At 37.9% G+C, this 19,929-nt stretch overlaps 1 protein-coding gene across 3 annotated transcripts in view; it reads right to left on the reverse strand.

Moving 5' to 3' along the window:
* PARD3B (par-3 family cell polarity regulator beta) overlaps positions 1-19,929 on the reverse strand; it is a 442,140-nt gene that overhangs the window by 243,281 nt on the left and 178,930 nt on the right. For all 3 annotated transcript variants that reach the window (XM_049807683.1, XM_049807694.1, XM_049807673.1), the window contains exon 5: positions 7,789-7,880. In XM_049807683.1, the coding sequence (XP_049663640.1) occupies positions 7,789-7,880 (92 nt within the window). The remainder of the gene's footprint in view (positions 1-7,788; positions 7,881-19,929) is intronic.

Consider the following 19,929-nt stretch of genomic DNA (forward strand, 5'->3'; position numbering starts at 1 on the left):
ATGACTTTTCATTCTCAAACAAATGTGATTCTTAGTTACATCTGAGAAGAAAACTGCCCTTCACAACAACTTTAATAGATCTTTGAGGGCATATTATTTTTATACTATGCCTATGAAAGCCTGACAGTTAAAAAATTAAAAAGCAGGATACCTGGGATTCAGCTTTTGTTTGCTTAGGAACCTCAAAGATTGGAGACTCAGAAAAATTTGACATCATTCACTCATGTTGTCGATCTTCCAGGAGGTTTAATCTGCCCACTAGAACAGCTGAATTCCAGCAGTGTACTGTTCCACACCAGCTTACAGTTTACACTATACTGGAGAGAGTATTCGGAAACAGGGCACAGCTGAATGAGATCCTGAACAGGATGAGCTTTAAGAATACTAATTACTAAACTCCACAGGAACAAGGGACACCAAGGTGCTGGCACTCCTCTGTTTTTAACAGAGTTTTTGACAGAGTCAAGTTAAAAAACTGAAAGAAGGGAGCGGGAGAATGCAGAATGGCTTTCCATTGCTGGTTAATAGCTTGATATTGACAACACGAGGGTAATTTATGGATTTTCTGCAATACTCAACATATTTAAAAAACAAACCAACCCCCAAAATAGGAAAAAATAAATTCCAAAAGTTAGTAATGTACTAGTGGCCTACTCCTATTTTAAATCTCCCTTACAGATCTTAAAAAGCATTTTGCAGTAAAAGAAAAAACAGGTCTGCCTATCAAGTCAGTATAAAAGACCTGAAGTCCAATCGCTGGTAGGGATGAGAGGCTGGGAGCATCGGTGAGTGATGCACAGAGGGTGCCTCAGTGTCTGACACTGCTAGTATCTCCTATGTGTTCTTCAAGGAGCAGACAGAGCTCCTACCTCAGAAAATACACTACTTGCCGAGTTTGCAACCCAACTTTTCTGGAATGTGTACAGATATATTCTTACAGCAATCATAATAAGTGAACTTTTAAAAAGCATTTATCTCAGTGAAATTTATCAGAACTGCAGGGTTCACCACAACCAGAAACATGGCACTTGGGCGTCTTCAAATGCATGCTGGCATGCCCGTTCCCCCCACCGCTCTAGAAGGTGCCTCAGACATCTCAGTGAAGAAAGAACACCTGCCTAGCATGACCTGTTTGTGGCATCCAAGACCACATTCAACATTGTAATATTGATTTTTAATCTGAAGAAGCTGTCATCATTTACTATTTAAATTCTCCATTGCTTGATGTTTATTGATTTCTGCTGGGTTCTTTACAGTCTGTCACATTTGTCAGGAAGGCTTGCCATGCATATCATTAAAAATGTTGATGAGTACAGTTTAGCAAAGAGAAGGATAGAGAAGATGTACACATCTGTGTAGTGAGCATGCACAGCACTCCATTTATAACATGGAAGGCAAAATTTAAACGGAGTGCTGCACATTCAGCGGTACATATTCAGCAGTGAATCAGTCTGATCTTCAGATTGGCAGTGCCCTTGCTGTTGAATACTATAGCTCCCTCTCCTGAAAACTGTATCAAGAATTAGCAGTTTGTCAGTTATGCAGCGGGAAAAGATCTGTTAGCTGAAAGCTTCTCTGCAAACTATCCAATAATACTGAAGAACTAATCTCAACCACCAAGCACACAGATGCTTAAAAGGGACTTCCCTCCAGAAATAAACATTTTGGAGTTTTACAGCAGGACCTGGTTCGCTAAGGCACTTTGACCTTCTCCAGTTACAAACGCTAGGAGAACCTTGGTAGAATTTCTCCTGGAGGGTGCAGTAGATGCAGCCTAAAGCGGATTAACTGTTTTGCAACATACTGAAGACAGTGTCTTGGAAAAAGCTGCTTTCTGCATGGGTTACTGGGCAAAACTTGTCATCATGAGTACGTCACAAGAATCTACTGCCTGAGTAAACACAGATCAAGTATTTATCATTCCAGTGGCATATTCTTTTGCCATTTTAGTCTTATTCAACACTTGCATGTAAGTCTTCAACCCAGGCACAACATGATGAAGAAAAAACCTTTGAATAGATCTTTGAATTCCTCATATGTTTTTAAGAAAAGGTACAGATGAGTAAGCTGCTGTATCTGAAAAAAATCTCTTAGCGCAGGACATCAATGTTTCCTTTGCAAACAAAAAAGCACAGCTGATATTCCGAACATGCTTTGTGGCAATTTTATTGACCACAGCCAAGTAAAAGGCAAAGGAAATGTCACTCACATGCAGAGCGCTCACAGGTAAAGTTATTAAGCTGCACTTCCTTGCTTGCTCTTCACTTGCGCCTCCAGGCCCACTAGCCAATGCTGCCATTCCAGGGGAGGAGAGTATCCATTAACAACAGGTGCTCACATTTGGTAGAGAGCACAGGCCTACAGGTGATGTCAAGCTACTGAAGGGAATTTTAAAGAAGCAGCTTGTACTGATTTATCCAAATAAAGAGGGTGATGACTCTGTCCATGTACTACTTTTGCATATTAAAACAGTACAGTTGCTGATGGTAATAAAGTGTTTGTACCCATTCTTCCAGAGAGGCTTCCAAAGTAGCCACCTCAACTAAAGCTGTCAGACAGCACATTTCCCACCCACCTCCTACTCCTTTTCCACATTTTTCCTTCCCTCTTTTAAACTAGATGCTCAAAGCTCTGATGAAAATATCTTGAAAGCCCTGAAGAAGAAACAGGTGCTCAAGATGTTAAATAGTGTGAAATTATGAAAATCTGAGCAATATCTAAGTAGGGATGGAAAGCACCCTACAAAAAGAAGAGAAGGCAACTGAACATGCACAGTCAAGAAGGAGCTTTCCAGGGACAGTTAAAGAAACTGCTCACTGACTTCTAGAAAAGACAGACACATTTCAGCTGCTCCATTCTACAGAAAACTAAACAAACTACCCAAAAAGCTTAAATATTTACTATGAAATAATGTCAGAATATTCCATTTTCAGGTTTGAAGAGATAACCCTCTAACTAAAATGTGTTAATCTAGTAAAGATGCTACTGTAATCCAGATTTTTCTCCTCATTAAAATTAGTTAGTTCTCACAAGATTTAACTATCTAAAGGTTTAGAGAGAAACCAGACAGCCTGCAGGCACCAGGTTTTTGTGTCTTTTTTTTAATTTAAATCAAGTTGTTCCTATTCTGTGTTGATAGACTAAGGAAAGACACAATAGGTTAAAAAAAAAGTAAAATACAGAGAAGGAAAAAACACTGCAGTTACAGAATTGAAGTGTATCTACAGTGCTTAAACCAGGGAACTGACCCTGACCTCTGCTAAAAAGAAGCGGGAAGACAGCAAAACAGAACATAATGAAAACATGCAATGAATTATCAATGCATAAGTTACCCTTTGAGTTCCAACTAATCCACTGCTATTAAGCTAAACATCCACTTCCAAGCAGATTCATGTTTACTGTTCCTTAACACAGTCATTTTTACTACAAAAAGAAAAGCAAGATTTTCAAAACCAGTATTTATATGTATAATGTGCTAAGGGATTCAATGTTAAAGGCTGTGACAAATTTCTACATGGCTTCTGCAGAGTACCAAGACTCTGCTGTTACTTTAAAAATCTTTCAATCCTAGTTCAGAACATGAAGGCAAGCAAGGAAAAATACCAAATTTTATACACTGTTGGCATTAGCTTGGCTTCCCTCACTCTGAACTTCACCTTTACTAGCAAATAAATAAAAAAAATCCACCTTCAGAAATTACAAGAGGACTGTCATTACTCCTGTCTTTATTTAGTCCATTAAAAAACATGCCAATGACCCGATGTTTCCAGTCTCTCTTCTAGGCAAAGTTCAACTCTCAAAAGGTCAAATTAAAATCTTCAGACTCCTGAGCGATATACAGTCCTGAAAAGTTTCCGAGTACTTTTACAGTGAAATGTTTTAAGAGAATCCAGGCAAAGAAACTTCCTTCCTATTAGCTTCTGAACAGACGAGCTAAAAATCCTCCACACTGCCACTCACTTCATTTACCCAACGTGCAACTAATTTTACCTACTTAAATCAGTGAACCAGTTTTTCTTCAAATAAAACAGTTTTCTTCCTTGAGTGAGAAATATAAAACAAGCCAAGTCTGAAGACGTTAACTTCAACTGACTAGGCTTCATAATCATAAAATATTAATCTTGGTATTCTTTTTTTCTGCTTCCCTCTGAAATACCCATTATTGGCCGTAGTTAGAGAAGCAACACTGACCTCAGACAGGTTGGTTTTCTGATGAGAAGGCTCAGATAGTTTTCTTAGGTGACTAGCGCTATTTTGCTTAAGTGCTATAAGTCCTAATGATTACCAAACTCAGTGACAGGAAGGAATATATTCTAGTGAAAGCAGCAGGGACAACAGTGGTTTTCTTTCTTCGACAGTATGAAGTAGCGCACAATTAGGCTGAAATATTAGCTTTATTACATCACTTAACATGGCTTATTTAAGTGAAGGCTTAAGGTATCATGATTTGGTGGTCATTCATGGCTCTAACATCTTTGAAATACAATAATAAAGATACCTGTAGAAATCAGAATTATGAATAATACTTTCTTTCAGAAAGGACAGTGTAAAGGACTCAAATTAGATATTAAGATGCTAGTTTTACTACTTGTGGAATAAATAGTTTTATTATTTAATATTATTTTATTAATAAAACTTTCTTTACTTATATCCAAACAGATTAAGATACCAGTAATATAGATAGATGGTTTCTAGTGACTCATTATTTTCCTTTATAAACCCATTATTCCTAATGAAAAAATTTTTGGAAAAACAGTTTTAAAAACCCACCTCCTCACTTTTAAGAAAAAAGCCATACAAGAATCAAAATCATTGCCTCAAAATTTAAATTATTTGGCTTCTGAAATTCCAGTGAATTTCACAGAAGTACCAACTAACTTTGCTTTACAAAATAATGTGTTCTGAATTCCTCTTAAGAGTTCACTGTTTGAAGAAACTGGAATGAATTACAGATACTTTAATATAATTCACAATTTTGAGGAAAATGTCCCCATACTATCCATTGCAACACTTGCAGGAAAAATAGTGGTTTAAAAAATCTCTTCAGGACACAGGAAGCAGAAGCAAGGTGTATTTTGGCAGAATTACTTTACTGGGACTCTGCATTTAAAGAAACACTGTTCCTTTCTCTTTATTTTGGTTTTTGGTGGTTTTTTTTTGCCAATGTTTCTCCTTAATGCATCAATCTCAATGCAGATTAAGACAACTCATTTTATCTGAGAAAAACTACAACCAATGCAGAAAGGTTCTTGGCAATACCTTGTTTTGGCTAGCTTTCCCTCTGCTCCCTGCCTGTTCAATACTTCCATGCTCAAGCATCAATTCAGTGAGCCCCAATCTATATTCTTTATCACTTTTCTTTCCATACTCCTCCATGAAGACAGTTGGCAGAATTCAGCACTAATCTTAAGAAATCTACAGACTTCTAGGCTTATTATCAACTGTTTTGCAACATGCCAGAGAAGCCCTGGCCATTTCAGAAAACTGAATATCTCTCAAAAGTATCGCATAGGTCTTTCTCATTGTCAGCATTTCCAATGGCCACTGAAATCAGGTTATGAAGATTAAAAGCAAAATGAGTCTCACAACCTTCTTCTGAAGAATCCCAAATGCAAGCAATAGTCAACTTGTTTAACTTGATAAATAATAATATGCTCTCAGAAATTCCTAAGAGGACTTAGATGATCTAAAACACCCTAGTAAAAGCATAAGGACAACCGTAAATACAAGCATAGCATGCACAGAGCTTGATTAATCCCTATTACAAATTAATGGATCAAGAGACAAATGAATGCATATATTTGGTGATGCATAATAATTACCTCAGGTGAAACAAGCTGTAGAAGTCTTTAGCAACATTCCATAAAGAGAAAATAAGCTTTAGCAACTAAACTAAGTTCTATACCTGCATGATGAACACTAATCAGCTAGTGTGTAACTTAGAGGCCTGGCAGGTGCAGAGAAAGCTGCAAGAACACTCCAGTTCCTTTTCATGATGAGACCGTTCTAAAAATATGTATCAGTACCAGCAGGCAAGAGAAGACACTACAAAATGGCATACAAAGTAGGTGACAAGGAGGCCTCCAAGAAGGAGGAAAAACACAGACAGATGAGTTGAAAAGCACCACCTTCCCAAGAGAAAAAAATCTCCCTTAAAAGAAATAAAATGATGACTAGAAGAACAAGAAAAACTAAGAAATTAACTCTCTTGCATGGAAAAGATTAATTTTTTACATGCCCTAAAAGGAAAGGTGATCCTTCTGCCAAAATTCTGGCATGGCCCAGAAGACCACCAAAGTTAAGAGTCTCTGCCCTTGCGGGTACTCTTTAGTTTTTACAAACTTCCCCAGAGGCTTTGGGTATATAACTTCATGCCTCTTTCCCAGCCCTCATGTAGGTAAAATGGGAATATTAACACTTGCTTTTTCTGAGGTGTTTGTGAAGATAAATGCTCTAAGATTAAGACATGCAGATTCTATTTATTTCATGGTTTTTATTTCATACTGTTTTGACAAACAACTATAAGCTGCAGAATTACAGCAAATGATTATTTGCTATCATCAAAATCGAAGCAAATTAATTTCTGACATTCTAGCTGTCATGCAGAAGTCTGCCATATAACACTTCTTAATTTCATTATACAATGTGCTATGATACCACTACAGTTCTGCAACAAACACAACATACTGGACAAAGGACTGAATTCCTTTGCCTACTCAAAAAGATGACTTCAGCACAACCTGAAGCACCAGTCAAAACTGAATTTTAAGCTTATGGTGGGACAGGACAACAGCAGCATGGAAACATTTTGCTCTAAATTTGTCAGGTTCAATCCTCTATTACCACCAGCGAGGATCTGACCAACCTACTTTGTGCCACTGTATTGCAGCCTGGCCTGTTAATTTTGGTATAACAAATGTAATCTGCATTTTTTTTTTTTTTAATTTCATTTCAGCCATTTAGAATTTTCCCTGTGATTTCAGGAACAATAAACCCCAAAGCTCATTATTAAACCTCTTGAGAACACCTAGTTTCCTCTTGTTTCAGCTATGCATCTCTTAAATTTTACTGTATTGGCTTCCAATGCAGATTATGTATTTACCTAAATTTCACTCAAAATTTAGACTGGTCAAAATAAAAGTTATTTCCCAAACTATCAGTGTGACCACTACCACCTTCAGTTGTAATAGCACTGGCCATCTCTGGTTTGTTATAAATGAAGAGAGGAAAAGGATGCATTCCATCTGACTACTCTAATGAGGCAATGCACAGGGAAATATTGCAAGTATTGGCTATAGTTTTCACAGTGTATAACCACAGATGCAAAATCTACTACAGGATGTAGCAAAGGAATAACCTTACCACTCAAAAACAGAGGTGACATTTTAACTAAAAAAGATAATTTTAGGATTGTCTGGTTCAGCTGACTGGTTATTTATTGAGATATAATATATGACCTAAGAACATCCTCTGTCTTAAGACATTAAGTACTTGCAGGACTGAGTAGAAAGCAAAAATAAGAGTATACAATAGTAGCATATTTCCCCCTTAGGCTTACACTACAAACACCACAACAAAATTATTCATATTCATCAACGGGGGTAAAAGATTGTGCAAATATGTGCTTCAGTATGCGAATCAAGTGCATTTTTAGGATGGGAAAGGGATGAGGAGGAAGAGATCATGATGATGAGCACAATGCAGATTCACAGGTGCATTTGGAATGAGAAGTCAGTCTTGTCTTGCATGTTGATAACGCTTGAGTCAACACCGAACAGATGTTCCTACCTGACAGGGAACCGGGCCCTCTGAGCCAGCAACAGTTCTGTGGGTCCAGTGAGGTTCATCTCCCCTTCCTGAAATGATACCTGCGAAGCACCCTGTTGAGAGATTTCAAAGCACATTTTGAAACTACATACATATTTATGCTTATAGAACAATGGCTGTGTTTATATTTTTGAGTCAATATTTGGAAGAGAAAAGTCATAAGTAACATCATCTCACTGATGGTGAGGACTGAAAGACCCATTCTGTATGCAGCACAAGTGACAGCATTTGGAGAAACAGGAAGGTATCTATCTCCTGGTCCTCATACCAGAGTCCCACCATGCTTCCACTGGTGAAGCTTGTGGTAGTGCTTCCTTGTCTGCCTAACCTGAATGCCACAAACCTTGGATAAACGCAATGGGTTTTTTTCTGCTCTTTCTATCCCTTAGTAGCATTTATCTGGTAAATAGATATTTTCACAGTAACTCCACAGAAAAAGAAATTATGTAATCATTTGGCCAGACACAAAAATACAGTCCACGCAGGGACCTAACATTAATGCTAAAGCTCTTGAAAACTATTATTTAACTTTCTTTTTGTGATCCTTAGACTCTTAATGTTTGCAGTTTTTTTCATACTGGGAGAGGGAAAGAGGTACCAATGAGATAAGACCACTGTCAGCAGGTGATATATTAGCTTTAATGTACTGTACTTCATTGCGACCCTTATGGCAATAATGTAAACAGAGCAAAATCCATAACAAAGGCCTTCTTTGGAGAGGTCACTTCTGCCAACTCTGCAACAGGAATATAGCTGGAAGACATAAATCTTCAGCTGTCAACACGCTAAAAGAATTCAATTCAGAGCTTGATCTTAACTAGATAAAGCCTAAAGTTCGTAATTATTTTGTTGTTTTTACAGTGGTATGGTTTTCCAGTATATATCCTTGCCATATCAAGTTGTCTCCAGGCAGAAGGTAGCAATGTTTTAAATTCATTCCAAAGAACAAAGCCAAGTAGATAGGTAATTTAATTTTCAAAAAAACTCTACGCTGTATATTAAAACTTTCACTTTCAAAAGATGGCTCTACTTGGAAAGATGGCTTTAGAGGTTTTGTGTTTTCAGTCCCTCAAAGACTTGTAGAACTTATTTTCAGTTTGTAAGTATCAAGAGAGTTCGGGGGTGAGAGTGGGTTGCTTTGCATTTTAAAAAAGAATCATGACCAGCCTTGCAAGCAAACCCTTGGAATATAAATCAAGCTGGATCCCGTTTTGGTTCACATGCCACTTTTGAACGTATAATACTGGTAGAGATTCTCTTCATGTGTTAATCAGAGCACAAGCCAACAGACTTGGCTTCCACTGCAAGACCAATACAGCTTACTGAAAGCAAAATTCTGTCACTAATGGAAGAACTATTTTTAAAAAAATGTGTATTGAGTATGTGCTATCTCTTCCAATCACTTTTCACAGTGGAAGCACATGTCAAGGAGCAATTCTTGTTATATGAAGCATATTCCATACTAACCTCATAAATCAGGAACTCAACCTCAAGCAGTGCATTAGCAATAGAAATCTGACACACAGCCTCCGTATCTTGACTTCATCTTAAGAAAAGATAGCGCCTTCGTAACAACAGATGCCAGAAGCAGACAAACCTCCTAACAATAATGCTCCCAACAAAGCTAACCTCCTTTAGCTAACCACTGAAAACACTGGTGCTAGAAAGGATCTTCTTTTTGGAAGGTTTAAAATAGCCAAGGCATGAGGAGATTTTAGGTTGTGAATTAACTAGACTCTTTTCCGCCAGACACTGGGTGCAACACAGTGCTGCTCAGTGCATTGAGAACTTCGTACTCATGCCTCAGAACTGTTTTGTTATTTAAAGCCTCCCTTGCAGTCTACACAAGTCTGCATAAGCTACACTATTTCTCTGTTTCTGGGCTTTCGGTTAGTGCTGTTCTTGCTGTAATGACATTACGTCCATACTTGTCCTCCATTTCCACTTCTTAGGAAACAGATTTCACAGTAATGACAAATACTGATTGATGTTCAGAACACAATCTCATCTTATGTTTCTGTTGACTGATTCACAGGTTTTAAACCACAAGGAACCATTTTTTGACCAACAAGTCTAATCTCAGATTTGTTTAGCGACACAGCACAACATTGGTAAGGGCACAGTTACACTCTGAGATAACTAAGAGGTTTTTACAAAAAGATGGCAATGAACAGCTTTCTTTTCTGCTAAAGACCAGACCAGAAAAAAGCATTTCAAAGCTGGATAAGAGAGTTATTATACATACTAGGGATATCAGACCTTCAGTAGAGGTCTTCAAGAATGGATTTATAAACACGTCACGAATGTTTCAAGGCACATTCATTCCTTTGCCAGAAAATAATGGTCCAGCCTTATGAGGTGCCTGACAGTCCCACATTTCCACATTTTCATCATTCCACAAGATAAAAGTTCTGTGAGGAATTAGACGATGAACTTTGGAGTCTGTAACTGTAATTACAGCTTACTACTTCTTTCTTTTTTTTTTTTTTTTCTTTTTTTTTTTTAAATTTAAGGGTAAAAGCTCCTAAAGCAAAGTTACCCTCTATGGAGCTGGACATAAGTGTGCTGAGGGACTTCAGAAATGCCACAGGGGGAAGTCCAGTGTCACAGTGCCCACCCTGCACACCACTGCCTGTTTTGATTTGAAGGTATATAGTGCTCACAGATATCACAGATTATCACATGCTCAAGTCAGTAAACACAAAGCCAGATGTATTTAAAGGCTTAACTGATCAAGGAAACATGAATCATAACACGGAAATTGTAACTGAGCTCTCTGAGAATGACATGAGAGCTCCAGTAATGTAACAATCACTAAAAATGGACAAATTCCTTTCGTACTTCAGCATTTCATTACAAGCACAGTAAATTTAAACAGATCATCTGTGCAATTAGCAGAATGATAGCAAACCAACAACGCACAAGACACTATTAGAAGACAATGATCCAAAACACACAGAAATTCTCAATCTCTTATTCATATTTTAAAGACTGTTTGTCAGTTTCTCAATAGTAGCAGAATTAATGATACTGGCTCCCCAAACTTGACTCAAATTCAGCTGACAGTGTAACAGATTTGCAGTGACAGAATTGCAGCTTTCAGTTAGGTAATAGGAATAAAATGCAAAATGGTATGGTAAAAACAAAAGCCAAAAAAGCGTATGCATCTTAGAACAGTGCAAGTTTTTAAATGTATTTACTCAGGGATAATTTGAATTAAGCAGTTTTTCTTAGTGCTGCAAAAAGCATGTTCTTCTAATTAGGACTGAAGCAGAAGAGGGATCCTACTAAATAATAGCCCTCTGCAAACGACTGTAATCCAAACGCTTGAAAGAATCTCATATTCATTATGTGACAGCTCTCAAATTAGGAAAACATGGATGTGTAACAGTGGAAAGGGTGACACAGTACATACCAGTAACATTTTCTACTCTGTGAACATGCACAGTCTTCTCAATTCAACAATCAGCATGGACATATATTAGCCTCAACAATAAATATGCAGGAATCAGTCATGGGCCTTACTGAGGTTAGGGAGTATGAGAAATTCTCCGGTTTTTCTTTCATTTTTTTGAAAATGCTTATTTCATAAAAACCACAAAACGTCTGTGGGAAAAAAGCAGTAGTGGCACTTTTTGACAAAGACACAAAAGTATTGGTTTCTGGCTAGAAAAAGAGAGACAGACAGAATTGACTGAAAATGGTCAAAACAGCTGTTTTTTATTTCAAAGGGTACAGTTCTGAGCAGCTAACGTAGGAGACAGCTTCCCTGACAACCAGGCTACCAACCAGCCCCATTACTCTGTTTTTTCACTATCATCACCGCCCCAAACCCGTGGATTTTTGTATCTTAAAAAACCACACCAGACCCATTCTCTAACTAAACTCTGGGTATAGTGTAGTTTTGCATTACATTTTAGCTAAAAAGAAATCTTTTGTTGAGGTGGTTCTGCAGCAAAACTTTGCACATTCACCCAAGTGTGGACTGACTATACCACCTAGCCCAGTAAGACAGCTTTAGAAATATTCATGGGCCACCAGTGGCCATAAAAAGGCCCTAAACCACCTTCCTCAATTCTCCCTGGTAGGCTCAGAAAACTATTCTTAAGAAGTACGTTTGCAGGTAGTACAAAATTTCAAAAATATCACTTTTAGAAAAGTTACGTAGGAAAAACCATCCTCTTCTCCTTGGAAAATAAATTATTAAACAATAAGCAACACGAGACAAATCTCAGAACTAGATAAATTTAGAGAATAGGAAGTCTACACAAACAACTGGAGAAAATCCTGAGTGCAGAGTATACTTGGAGTATAAAATAGTCATCAAACATTAACAATGAACTTGAAGGAAATAAATAAGATCTATTAATAGAAGAAATACACATGGTATCTACTCAAATTAGGACTGAAGCAGTCTTGTATACCCAAGGGAAAGTCTCTGTATCTGAAACTTTCTTTTAATGATGAAGTTAAAAGTGAAAATGTATGTCTGAAGGTCCAGTTTACAGTATTGTATTCCCTAAGGGCATCAGCTTTCTAAAACAACGGAAAGGCATCCAAACCCTAAAGCAGAAGGTCACTGAGCAGGGTGGCAGGCTGCAGAGCTCACTCTCCCTGTTTGGCCAACAGTAAACCTTCTTCCAAGAAGGTTCAGTGGGAGTTCAGATTCTACCATCATAACAAACAGTCAGATGCAAGGAAACCTGGGGGCGAAGGGGATGCTTAGTTTACAAATGCAGGAAATGTCTCATCTACTGCTCTCACAACAGACAATTTTAATTACCATATTTAAAAATTGAACATTTTTAGCAACACTTTCAGGATCACATGAGCATTTCTGACAGCCAGAATGAGTTTAAAAAGTCATAGCACTATTTTTAGCTTTAAAAATCAGAACTTTCATAAAGATTCCCAAACCATTTAGTCCCTGTTACAAAGTAAAGGTGTTTACCTTCAGCTACAGCAACAAATGCAACAGTTGACACTACGCACAGAAGATGATCCCCAAGACCATATAGCTCAAGGAACACACATAAAGGCCCTTTTTTGTTCAGTAATAATATAACCAAGCACAGGTTAAAACAGGATAACCCTCTTTGAACCAAAGTTATACGTATCTTTATGTAACATCCAACAGTTAGATACAGTGCTGTTTTCAAGTTCTGGCCAACTGTACGTGACTGTGCCTCAGAAAGGCTTCTCCATGGCTCACTTCTGTCTGTTGGGACAAAACGCAAGCTGTGCGTGTATGTGCATTTCTGAAATGGCTAAGAAACTTCATTCAACCACAGTAACTGGTGCCCTTCATTATGATACTCCTGCCACCCTCAGACTGTAAAAAGAAGAATGCAGCAAACCACAAGTTTTAAAAATGTTGTAGACTTAAAATCAGTACCTAGATTCCCCCATTTGGCCTTAAATACACAATAGGCCTAATTGAAGCTGTGGCACTAAAACCCTTCATTAAGAAAACACTTATTTTATCTGTATTACTCATGAAGTAGAGAGTCAGGCTATCTCAAGGCCAGGGAACACTGACAAGTGAAATATGTAACAAGTGAACAGTTAGCAGAAACCTGTTCTTAAAACACCTTTGTGGAAGAAAAAAATGTTTAACGGGGGAAAAGCATTAAAATCAGAAACTCTGAATGGGTTAAACATTACACATTGTAAAATACCAACTTCCAATGAGGTACACAAAACTCAAAATAATTCAAATATTAGGTATGAAAACAAAGTTGGTGTCAATATCTGCGTTTCATCTGCTTAGCTAACCATTCATTATGAAGCTAATACCAGACTTATTTTCCTGCCCACACAGCTTTACACAACGCCCAAAACAACTTCCTGAAATATATTTAAGAATGGTTTAGTATTGCAAAAGCATGCATAACAATGCCTCAAAAAATTTTCCAGATTAATTTTGTTATTTGAACATATAGCTTTTCTTCTTCCTTCTAAATAAGCATAATGAAGTATCAAACATCCCTTTAAAACCAATCAACAATAGAAAATGGAGTTAAGTTGCTCAGTATGCTCTTAAACATCACAGAGCTTGTCCGAAAGAGAAAACGCTGATCAACAGACATGCAAGCTGTCATACTTAAACAAGTGTATTTATAACCACAACTAATTTATCTCAATTAAAAAAATTCCTAACCATCTAACATCCCCACACTATGTCTATCATCAATATATCAAGGATGGAAACCAATGCAAAGCAAGCTAATAAAATGCTGCTAAACTGAAGGAAAAAATACTAGTGTTTGTTACGGTATTTCTTATTTTTCCAGTGGTCTGCTTGATTTAAATCACTCTGCCTTCATAAAACGTGATAAGTATTTTTAAAAAGCTTACAATACTTCCATTTCACTTACTGATTAAACTACATCATCCTCTCAACTATTCAGAATGAAATTCATTTGAAATGGATAATTGATGCAATTGTGCAGTATCTACAAATGCAATTAATCACTTGCTAAAGATGATTTTTAGACAGGCAACAAATATGAAATTAAGAATCATACAGCTTCTTTCAATGTTGTCAATTGAAATGTATTCTACTGGACTGGTAAAAGATATTTTTCAACATAAGAATAGCTGTACATCTTCAGATATTTTTAATAACATGCAAGTGGATTCATGTTTAATTAGCACAGTACAAAGAAAAGCCATAATATAGCACAGGTTTTAGCAATTACATTGACAGTTCCAGGAACCACAACAGCAACATTTTCCCCCTCTCAACTACCAACGGATTTCTTGAATATTGTAGTGAGCTATGGTCTTGGCACTTACAAAGATATTTTAAATCAAGGGCATAGACACTCTCCCAGGAATCAGTCTGCAGTAAGAAATTACTCCCCCAAGTTGTTTGCTAACAACTCTCTGCTGAGGATTATCATCACAGCTGAATTGTACTGGTGGATTACATACACTGTGTGAAACCCCCTTCCCTGGCAGATCCAACTACTCTGGGCAACTTTGCACTGAAGCTATTAGGAGCAACTGTATCACATGCGCAGTTCAACTGAAATACTCACTATCATCGTGAAAAGTGGGACAGAAACATTTTATTCACACACATTTATTTTCAAAATCACTGCTTATGCCTTAGCTTAGTGGCCAACAACTTTTGTCTAAAGAATATGAGGGCAAATTCTCCGTAGTAAACAGGGTGCTCTCACTCTGAGAAGCCAAGGGAAGAGTACCTCATGGAGATTAAGGATATGAGGCAATGTCTTCTACCCTCCTAATTACCACTGGACCAAAGTCAGCAGGCACCTTGAAGCCCCTGCCTTCTACATAGGCAAAATACTGTTAATATCAAACATCTCCCAGGGAGCATAGGAGTCAACAGCAACCAAAACCAGAGGAGCTTTAGTTCTTCAGGGACACAAGCTACGCCACCAGTTTCTCACCTCTTAACTCCCACTGAGCTCTTCTGGAAATGTTCAACCTCTGCATTTAAAACACACTTTGCCAATACCAACCTTCAAAATGTTCTCCCTAACCCTTCCTGCTCTACCCACTCCCAATTTGTTTCCAGTCTTAACCATTCAAAAATCTAGCTGAGGAGCGTTCTCTGCATGGAAACAGCAATGCTGTTTCTTGAAGTCCTACACAAACAGCAAGTTCATTATTTTTAAGAGCAGCAAGCATTTTTTTAGGCCTGGAGATCAAAACTGTTACATATAATTTTGGTCATGAAACTCTCCAACAGTCCTCAGATGAAAAACTTCTCTAACACTTAACAAAAAAAAATTCCACTAGTTATAACAGTACTGGAGTTCACACCTTTCTTGGCAGTTGTTTTGCATGGGTGAAGGGAAGGAAGAGGTGCAGCTTGAGTGTCTAAGTACTTCCCTTTGTGAAGGGCTCAGAGGAAAAGAAAAAACAGAAAAATTGCCTCAGTTAAAAGTCTCCAAATGTGGCCTTCCTGCACATAAAACTTTGGACTTAAGCCCAACATTTTAAGAATTTCCAGGGTGAGGTGTGAGCAATGTCTTTTCCAAAGCAGTGGAAAGCCACTTTTAAAAGCATTGATAGCATATTGATAAATATTTGGATTTAGCACCTCTACTGGCCAAGAACCAATTCTTGAAGTAACAGGAAATGTTTCAGTAGGGGAGAGAAAAAAAAAAAACAACAAACCAACAAAACCAAACCCAAACAAACAACAAAACTCAAACACAAAACAAACCACATTCACACCAAGCAAAAAAGTACTGGAAACGTAAGAAATATGGTAAGTTTTTGCAACTTTTAGGAGCTGTCAATGTTGGAACAATTACTGAAAGGATGGAGTAACTGGCCAGCATATGACCATTGGCACCTTTAAAACAGAGGATATGTTTATTAGCCCTCTCCCCCATTTACCATGCTGATTTTAATTGCCTACTTTGATCAGGTAAGCAGTCAAACACACATATGCTACTGAATGCTTCTAGAGGGGGTTTCATGATAGAAACACATTAGGATTCTGTAGGGTGTACAAAATTTTAGAAAATGAAGCTCTACTTTCTACAATTAGAAAACACCAGGATCTGTCCAGTATCAGAAAAAATTAGTTTACCAATACCTGCAGAAAGAGTTAAAGTCAATGTATGGCTCTTTTCCTGATGAAAACTATATTAATAGCAGAAAGTAGCAGCAAAATTAGAGAACATTACTGACTTAAATACCCCTCTAGTGTTTCTGAGTGTGTCTACATGGTCTTTTGAAGACATATACAAGCTCTCTGCCTACACCGTAAGCCAACTAGACACTACAAAGCAGTATTAGGAGGTCAGTGTGCCTAAGCCAGTATTACTTGCATCTCAGCAAGCTTATTAATTTGAGCTCATCCATGCTAAGAGCATTTTAAAAGATTCTGACTGACCTGAAGTATGGCTACTCTTGTACCTAGGTGTTAGAGGTCACATAGATAAGATAATGAGATTCTGATAGGATATTAATATTAATATTTTATTTACCTTTTAGTTATATTTTACAGACTATTACTAAATTTACTGTCCAGAAACCCATGGGTGGTCTAGAACATTTACCAGTGCTATCAGCAATGCAAGGCAGTAAAGAAGCAAGTGTTTCCAAGCTATAACTTATTATTTCTTCTGTATCATCCAACTTGGAGACAAAAATCTATGTTCCAAGAAAGTGCACAACCTTTGGACATTTGAGTTGCTATATAAATTGTTTGTAAGCATTGCCATGGCAACAAACATCATTTTAAAAAGTGCACTATCATTAGCTCTACAAATGCACACTAATCCCTTCTCTTGGTTGGAAACTGCCATTGGGCAATTAATATTGCAAAAACAAGAAAGAAATTCAATTTTCTACAAGAAAATCCATCAAATTTTCTCAGACCAAGAGAACACCAGCATTATCTTCCCTAGTTTTGACTCACTTTAAGCTTCCTAAGATCTTTAATTGACAGAACCTTTTGCAAGAGATTTGCAAGCTACAAATCTATATTTTCACTCCTTTCTTATTTGTGCAAAGAGGAACTGGTTGTATTTCTTTTTAAAAGTAAACAAAAAAAATCTCTGAAACTACTATACATTTTATCAGGATAATTTCTTCATGAAAGTATTACTCAATGACCATCTAAATCTTATCTAGACAGTCTTATATATGATGCCACATCACCATTTACCCAAAACGAGAATTCGGATTTTATTCACACCACATAAAGCTACTATTTCTAAACACTTAAAAAAACCCAAGCCACATACTACTAATGCACAATACAGAAAAGAAAAAAAAACCCCAAACCTGTTACAAATGTAACTGCACTACTAAATCAAACTTTCTGCTTTTACTATACTATTATGCCCTCAATATTATCTGAAAGGCTTCTAAAGAACATGTATTAGCTAAAAGCTGAACGTACAAATGGTACTTTAGCCTCGCAACTTTATTCCCTGCAATAAATCCTTTACTGAATTTAGCTGCCTTTTTCATCCAAATGAAAATTATGTGTATCTTCACCACCACTACCAATGACAACGGGAGTGAACACAAGGGTTTCTAACATTTAAAAATCACACCCATTTTCAAGGTTAAAAAAGGGACTTCACTAGAGGTTGTATCTGATATTTTGCTGCTAATTCTCTTTACGAATGGAGAATATAATGTGATGCCTTAAACAAGGTAGGTTGGTCAACAGGCATCCATAGTTCTGTCGACTCTCTAACAGCAAGGAAAACGAAATCGTTACCATCCATCGGCCTGCTAAGCACCTGTCGTGGTTTCAGCCCGGCCGGTACCAAAGGACCACGCAGCCGGTCGCTCACTCCTCCGCCCCCCTCTGGTGGGATGGGGAGGAGACGGAGGAGAGAAAAGGGAAAAAAAAGAAACTGGAACCTCGAGGGTTGAGATAAAGGCAGTTTACTGGGACAAACACAAAGAGATTACAACAACAACAACGGCAATAATGAAAAAAGAAGTATACAAAAAGAGTGTTGCACAGTGCAACTGCTCACCACCCGGGACCAGACGCTCCACCACTTCCCCCACCGAAAACAGAGACCACCCCCCGGCCCGCTCCCCATTTATATACTGAGCATGACGGCACATGGTATGGAATAGCTCCTTGGCTAGTTCAGGTCAGCTGCCCCGGCTATGCCCCCACCTCCCAGGTTCCTGTAAAAATTAACTCTATCCCAGCTGAACCCAGGACAGCACCTCTCACAGCCTGTGACAGCCAACATTAAGCTTTGTCTTAGATCAGGAATCTCTCTCATTGCTTTGGAAATTAAACAGTAGCATCAGTAAGATGCTGTAATGGGATAAGAATGCTCTTTATCTCACTTTAGAAGTCACTATCATAGCCATATTTAAGTCAAGAGGACAGTCACTTCAGTAAGAAGTGACATACCAGATGAAACTCTGAAAAAGATATAGCTAACCACATTGCCCACATCTTCTCAGACGTGCCTTTTTGTAACACACCGCTATTCAGTGATAGCCTGAGAGATTCCCTGTACCAGTAATCGGTGGATCACACTCACATCCAAAGACCACCTAGAATCAGGCACACCAGGCACACCTCTCCCAGCAGACAGAGCTGTGCTGTGGAACGGGAGGCCTGGCGGAGGCATGGCTCCATTCCTCCTCATCTGGGTTTGCCACTTATGGTGCATTACATGGTGTTTTCCTCAGTGTACAACATACGTTAGTAATTGCTACTTGTGTTACTACTATTCCTCGTATGGGATTATCACAGTGAAGCAACAGCACTGATTAATCAATTAGAATGGATTCATTAGAGAAGAGATGAGAGATAGGGCACTGTAATTGTGTTTACTGAACAATGGATGACAGTGTGCTTAAAGCCCAGGATTCTAATAAGACATAGCCACCTAGCATGATATATACATAACACTATGAATATTTAGAACATTCTCACTGCAGAACTAGAGAGAAAACAATCAGAATGTGACTCTGTGTGCAAGTAAAGCTGGAGCCTGAAGAATGTGTGGAAGAGAGAGAGCACAAGACAGATGGTGCAGTCAGATGAATATTTTAGCTTTGACTAAAATCTTGTAGAACATCTACATCATTTCCTATAGGCCGGTATGCACAGTCAAAACCTGCTTTTCTAATTAAACACCGACAGAGCCCAGAGGACAGAGCCCAGACTATCTCTGTGAAATAAACAGAAGCTTATAGAGTAACATAGAAGCTTTTTCTCCAGAAGTCCGAGGTGCACATCCTTCACTGCTTGCCCTTGTCAAAGGCTGAACACTGAACTGACATCAGCAACTGAAGAACATGAATACCAAACTCCCAGGCACGTCTCACGTTTCAATATGATCCTCTTTAGGCACTAATGCCATAGGCAAAGACCCCTTCTTCTAATGGTGGTATACAGACTAGCCAGTAATGCGTATGGACATCAAGAGATGAGACAAGAATTATTTCTTGAAAATATGGTGCAGTCAAGAGGTATTGAAATATAGCTTCTGCTGCACTCTGAAAGGATGAAGACTAAACAAGAATGTAAAAGGTTACAGAGGAAATGCTTTGCTAAAAAGCTAAGGTAGAAAACATGCCCAGCATATTCCAGGAAATGAGAAATCTTCACATAAATCAAGG

Source organism: Accipiter gentilis, chromosome 1 (genome assembly GCF_929443795.1).
Source record: "Accipiter gentilis chromosome 1, bAccGen1.1, whole genome shotgun sequence".
Classification (NCBI taxonomy): domain Eukaryota; kingdom Metazoa; phylum Chordata; class Aves; order Accipitriformes; family Accipitridae; genus Astur; species Astur gentilis.